Source organism: Ipomoea triloba, chromosome 15, assembly GCF_003576645.1.
Source record: "Ipomoea triloba cultivar NCNSP0323 chromosome 15, ASM357664v1".
Classification (NCBI taxonomy): Eukaryota; Viridiplantae; Streptophyta; class Magnoliopsida; order Solanales; family Convolvulaceae; genus Ipomoea; species Ipomoea triloba.
Window position 1 is genome coordinate 26381271 of NC_044930.1, and position 7237 is coordinate 26388507.

General features: G+C 35.0%; 2 protein-coding genes across 2 annotated transcripts; one reads left to right on the forward strand and one right to left on the reverse strand.

The window, feature by feature from the left end:
• Window positions 1–1798: 1798 nt before the first annotated feature.
• Window positions 1799–2512, reverse strand: LOC116005532 (non-specific lipid-transfer protein 2-like). The gene has a single exon (XM_031245743.1). It carries the CDS (start codon window positions 2485–2487, stop codon window positions 2119–2121), a length of 369 nt encoding a protein of 122 aa, XP_031101603.1. The 5' UTR covers window positions 2488–2512; the 3' UTR covers window positions 1799–2118.
• A 3488-nt stretch (window positions 2513–6000) lies between these two features.
• Window positions 6001–6872, forward strand: LOC116005958 (secreted RxLR effector protein 161-like). Its single transcript, XM_031246191.1, has 2 exons — window positions 6001–6055; window positions 6202–6872. Exons 1-2 carry the CDS (start codon window positions 6001–6003, stop codon window positions 6870–6872), a joined length of 726 nt encoding a protein of 241 aa, XP_031102051.1.
• The last annotated feature ends 365 nt before the right edge of the window (window positions 6873–7237 follow it).

Genomic DNA, 7237 nt, shown 5'->3' on the forward strand with positions numbered 1-7237 from the left:
TAAAGATGAATGTCAGCAAAGGATCGAATCTTTGACTTTTGGTTAAAGATGAATGTCTCACTCCCCAGGTTTATATGTTTTGTTCTAGTTACGTTAAAAATTGAATGTATTATCGAGAATATAAATTATTATTGTCGTATTGAGACATATGAGATCATGACAAACATTGTGAGGTATTTTTATTATTATTTTTTTGTTATATGGACTTTGTGTCGACCGTTTGTTATTTCCCTATATTCGTTTGTCTTCCGAAAGATTCAATCGGCTGTGTCAAACTAAGTAGTATCTATGTCGTCACGTTTGTTATAAGCTGGATGGCAACCTAGTTGAGTTCAGTTTTTGGTTAGTTATTAACGTAGATCTATGCATGAAAAATGGTATTTTGTTGGTAGTTATTAACTTATTATCTTATTTTGCATTTCAGTTGAATCTTATTTTAGATTCTCACAGCATAATTGAGATTAATGGATACTAAAAAGCTGTATGTGATGCTAAAAATTAATACTAATTTTTACATTTTAAGATTTAACTAATTATGCCAAGGACCTTGTAGTCTAGTGGCATCAAACCCTTCCTTTTATACGGGAGGTGGTGGGTTCGAGCCTCAATGGGGGCAATGCTGACTCTTGTGCTTTCAATAGGTTGAGAAAAGTAGTTATGAACAGATACTGCATTGTAATAGAGTTAGTTTTATTCAAAAAAGATTTAACTAGTTATAGAAATTAAATATTTTCGAGTAGATATGATTTGGTAATTAAAATATATTGTTTTCATTATATTCTCTCGTTTCAATTTATAATATATATTGTGACTAAATGTGAACCATGTAATACATATCATGTCTAACTCGGTTTACACAAGACCTAGGAAAGAAATATAGGAAAAGAGATTATGAATTGAAAAAAAAAAATGTAGAGCATATATTAAATACACAAACTAATTAACCGGGTTAATCAAATTTAAAGATTTGCTTTATATTTATAATAATGAAAATATATTCAAAATTCTAAATAAAATAATATGTTGGATAATCAAATGCTTAAAAGTTATAGCTAGTAGCAAATGTATAACTTTATTTTATTATATGAGTAAACAGTGAGTGCAACGATTCGATGACAAGATGTTGGACTTGTTGATTGATACCCAACAATCGCTTCCAACACCTACTACGTACACGTGACCTGCTCTAATACCAATCTTCAGATCAAGCGCTTACCACTATACCAGGAGCTATAGATGCTAGTAGCAAATGTGCAACTTTAATTTATTTTCGTATACTTGCATAGAAAGCAACACCACATTTCTATGGCAGAATGCTAGGCTCTGCCAATGCCCAACAGTTCCCCCTTCCAACACCTACTACCCATGGTCTGGTACATATCGTCATATCAAGCGTTTACGGCAAAAGTTATAACTAGTAGTGAATGCACTACTTTAATTTATTTTCTTATATTTGCGTAATAGTTAGTGCCAAATTTTAATGGTATGATGCTACACTCGGCACACCAAACCGATGGCCAACCTAATAAGTATAAAAATAACACAATTTTATCACTGGTACACCTAGTACAATACTAATAACTTTTTATACAAGTGTTTAATATAACAGTATAAGACTCTGATGTGTTTTCGTCTAAAAATCGTATAGTATAGAAGTATCAATATACGATGAATTATAATTACTTACAACCTAGCTTATAATTTAATGGTTTAGTCTCAAACTTTATATACGAAGTCATCACAGATTAATCCTCATATTCACTATATATAAACAGAAAAAGTGCTATGTTAATCCATATGGTCCATACAAAATAAAAATTCTTATAATTAATTTTTATCAACCAGAGCAAAGATACAACATAAAAGAAAACTCAAGTCTAAAGAACGCTTGAGAGATCGGATAAAATACTATGTAACTCCATAAGATCGAGGATAATCAAATGCATGCCTTGTATCTCGAACCTACTGAAGTGACATGCTAGCAAGGCATGTCTTATTTTTGTTTTACTTTTATTGTTACATTAGGAGAATTTTTATAGTACTTTTAAAGACACCTACATGTAACGTGTCTTTTTGTGACGAGGAAAGTCCATCAGTCACGACTTGAGAGTGTGCAGTTCAGTGAAATAATCGCGGAACAGCTGAGCAATCCACGTCACGGCTGATGGTGAACGGAATGTTGGCGCCACACTGGTCGGGAATGCTAGCGGCGCGTGCGAGTTGCTCGTCGCTGATGAAGGTGGCAAGGGACTTCAAACAGGAGCAGGCGGTCTGGCGATCTGGCTGGGTCGCGGCGGCGCTGAGCAGAGAATTCAGGCCGTTGCAGCAGTCGGACGACGGCCCATTGCCGATGCCGGCGATCACGTAGGGGACGCATGGGCCCAGGTCGGAGTTCACAGTGTCGCACGTGACCTGCGCCTCCACAGTTGCTCCGGCGACGAAGAGGAGGACCAACACGGTTAGGTACAGTTTTGCAGATACAGCCATGGCGGTGGATTGGGAATTTGGGAGAATTATTGGGTTGTGTGTGTAGGTATTCTATCTTCAGTGAAGATACCAATTTATAATACTTCACCATTCTGTCCGTATGTACACTTATTCATGCTTGTATTGTTTTTTCCATCAGTTTCACACACACACACACAACCCAATATATGTCATTGATTCGAAATTTAACATCAAATTGTACACTTCTACGCTGCATAAAGAGTCTAATCACTCAAATTCAGATCCAAACTCAAACCTTATAATGTTTGTGGTAGGAATAGGGAGTGGAACTTCGCATCCACTAAATCAATACACTGATGCCAAATATACTTTTTCACTATACTATAGGGATGGACAAAATATTATAGGCATAGAATCCATCTTACAATATGGATTCTGTAGTGGTAACCTCAGTCAAGATGTTTAACGATATAGAAAGTGTAATCATAAGGTCACGAGTTTGAATCTAAGGCTTCTTGGTTTGAGTCAATCAGCTATGGGCAACCTAGATTGATTTACCTCTTTATGGTCCTTTGCCGACTAAGATCACAATACAGAATTTACCCAGTATACACCCTGAACAATTTATGTTAGTTTATTTTTTTGTGGTCCTTTGCTAACTAAAATCACAAGACAGAGTTTGTCTAATATATATACACTCTTGAGTAGTGACTAATGACTACAGGCTTCATGGTTTTACAATTGGTACGTAGGGGGTTCTATGCAGGCTTTCTCCATTATTACGGAATCTAATACGTAAAATATATGTCTCAAACCTACAATTAGAATCATGCAGCTATATCTTATCAAATATAAGAAATCTTTGCCAATAATTAACTTTTACTATAAAACTGATAGTATTTTTAATATTTTAAAAATGTAACTTATATTCATGATTCACACAATAATTTGTCAACTTCCCTGTCACTGGCCATCTATACAAGTTTATCTATAAATCTATAATCATGTTTTAGACCATATCCTAATCTTTGCCGTACGGAGAATCATCATCTTCTCCCTCGGCCCCTTCACTTCCAGCAAGAGAACCTTATTATTGTTTGTTCACTGCATGTCCCACGGCAAAACCAATACACCCCTTTTAATCGTTTTGGCTAAACCTACGACAGTAAACGACACACTAGCACCTAATATCTATATAATTATAATTATAAATTATAATAATATACTAAGGCAAATTAAAGTGTACTCTGTATGTAATTAAAGTCCTTATCAAGATAGGGATTGCAAGGTTATTTTATATATATATTTGTATGTAGGGAATCTAATTAATGTGTCCATTAGATAGCTATCTACTATGACATATGAGCACCTATAGTTTGGTTTGCATGCATGTTTTTAGCAAACACGGCTGGAAATCATCATTTTTTAGACCATAAAAAAGTGGTTAGAAATCGTCAAAATTTGGTTGAAAACTTTTGTTCCTACCACTTTGGGGATTTATAAAACCCTTCATTGACTTTTCCGACCACCACATAAAGTGATCAGAAATAGCGTCCACTTTACTAAAATGGTCAAAAAAGTTCTTCATAGGTGAAAAAGTTGTTGTGCGTAGTTTTCTAATAACCACCTATGATCGAAAAATTGGAGGCATAAAAGTTACTATGTGTGTTTTTTCTGACCATCGGTGGTCAGAAAAACGGCACACAAATAATATACTATGGTAAACAATAATTAAATTAATTTTTTAATAAGTTGTTCCCGACCACCGGTGGTCAAAAAATAATTAAGTAAATTTTTTTTTACTGCTTCGTAAATTTAATACAAATTATCCATGTGCAAAGCAATTGAACACAAAATACTAATTTCATAACAATACAACATCACTGAAAGGATTATACATTGCAATAACAAGTTTAACTACATATAATGGTTCAGTTCTAATATCCACCTTCAAAAAATTAATTTCCAATTCAAAATACTTTTTACATTTAAATTCACTAGTAGTATCACCAAAAAAAAAAAAAAAAGTTGGAAACTTTAATTTCTATTAACATACCTAGTCGATCATGTTTGATCTATTAGGATTGCGATGGAGGTTGTGTATCATCATTCAAACCGATGTTACCTAGCCCAACACAACTGCTCTCATGGCTACCGGCTCTATGCAAATTAGAATCAACTAATTGGAACCACTTCGGATTCACACTAAACACATCAAAATTTGGTGCAATAAATTATCAAAATGACACCGTATTTTTCCCCATGAGTGCACCACAGACTAGCACTTTGTGGTACACCACAGAGTACTCATAAGTGCACCACAGGGTACTCATAAGTGCACCACACACCAACACTTAATGCACCACTGAAATATACATAGTGTAAAAATTATCAAAATACCACTGCATTTTTCTCATCTTTATTGATTTCCAAATGTGTATGCACAATCGCATGGGAGCAACCAGCCTCATCTGAACCAAATTCTCTCGATTTCATATATATATATATATATATATATATATATATATATATTGTTTTTAAAATTTTAGGGGCTATGCAGTCGACCTGCCTTAGTGCAAATAGTAGTTGTCATAAGTTAGAAGATGTTATCTACCGGCGGAGTTAGAAGAACAGTAGGGGCGTTAAATTAGGATAAAGGATAAGAAGACAGAGGTTATACTTATTAGAAGAGACAAATGAGTGCCGATTATCTTCTGCATACGTGGAGCAATATAGAATGTCTTCTAAAAAAACTAATAAAATATATATCTTGTATTATCTTGTATCTTCCAAAATGAGCTATTAGATAGCTAAAAAAAATTTTTTTTTTTTTTTTTTTTTGGAAAATGATATCTAAAAAGTTGGTAGCTAGAAAATCAATCACTTTTAATTATAGACGTTATACTTTTCATAAAAGTGTCATCTCATGTTATAAATGTTGGTAACTAGAAAATTGACCACTTTTATAGGTAAAGCAACATGAATATGAGATCAGCTCTAGGCCAGGATAAAACTATTACCCTATGAATCTTCATGAATTAAGTAGATACACTCAATCAAGTATAGATCGATAAAGACGTACTCTTTTAAATTTAGAAAAGTTAAAAAACTAATTGCAAATTAAACCGAGCTACCTACAAGTGCCCTTATTCACTTTGTCTTTAGATTTACCAGAACGTGAGCCAGATGATTTTGATGTTGATTCTCCAGATTTTGACACACCTTTTGAGCTATTCAAGTTGATTCCTTTCTGATTTTGCACCCTATTATTTTGCGTGTAATTCTTTTGCTTGACCTGTTTCAAAATTTTAGAAAAATGTTTAGATAATAAACCAACAGGATCATCAGAAAGCTCATCTGTATCAGGCAAGTCGAAGTCTTGTCCTTCAGCGCTGAAAGCAACGGATTTCTCCTTCTTTGTATGATCGGTCAGAATCTCCATTTCGTAGGTCCCAGCTAATACAAGTGTCCCAGCTTTTCTAAATGGCTATCTGAATGAAGACATATACGTTGCTCAACCAAAGGGATTTGTAGATCCTCATCATCCGGATTATGTCTACAAGCTACAAAGGGCGTTGTACGGACTCAAACAGGCCCCGAGAGCCTGGTATGAGAGGCTGACGCAGTACCTAATTCAGCACGGCTTCAACCGAGGGGGAGTAGACAAAACCCTCTTTATCCAAAAGTCAGGTAAACATCTCACTATTGCACAAGTATATGTTGACGATATTGTCTTTGGATCTATTGAAGCAGGTGCAACTGATGAGCTCGTGAAAGTCATGCAACATGAGTTTGAAATGAGTATGATTGGGGAGCTGACCTACTTTTTAGGACTTCAGATAAAGCAAACTGATGAAGGCATATTTATTTCTCAAGAGAAATATGCCAAGAACATTCTGACAAAGTTTGGACTTGAATCTGCAAAAGACGCTAGAACCCCAATATCTACATCAACTAAACTTTTCAAAGATGAAAATGGTGTTTCAGTTGACTCTACTCTCTATCGGAGTATGATAGGAAGTCTGCTATATCTGACAGCCAGCAGGCCAGATATTATGTTCAGTGTAGGAGCATGTGCGCGATATCAAGCTGATCCGAAAGAATCTCATGTTAAAGCAGTGAAACGTATTTTAAAATACGTGAAAGGTACGCTAAACTACGGTATATGGTTTTCAAATGACACTAATCTGAGTTTGGTAGGTTTTAGCGATGCCGACTGGGCTGGAAATGCGGACGATAGAAAAAGCACATTAGGTGGCTGTTTCTTTATCGGCAAAAACTTGGTCTCCTGGCTAAGTAAAAAGCAAAATTCGATCTCTCTTAGTACCGCTGAAGCAGAGTATATAGCTGCAGGGGGTGCTTGTACACAGTTACTTTGGATGCGACAAATGTTATCTGACTACGGGCTAAATCAGAATCTATGATCTTGTACTGTGACAACACCAGCGCTATCAACATATCAAAAAACCCGGTGCAGCACTCAAGAACGAAACACATCGATATAAGGCATCACTTCATTCATGAACTGGTGGAAGACAAGGAAATTGAATTGGATTATGTTACAACGGAGAAAAATTTGGCGGATCTTTTCACTAAACCTTTGGACAAATCTCGTTTTGAAATGTTACGATCAGCCCTGGGAATCTGCAATTTTTCGAATTAAAGTTTGGGTGATCGATATATAACAGGTATTTTTTTTAAAATAAATTATTTTATCACTAATATTTTTTTTAGTGTTTTATTTTTCAGGGATAAATAATGGTTGATACATTTTTTTTTCCCTTGGCCG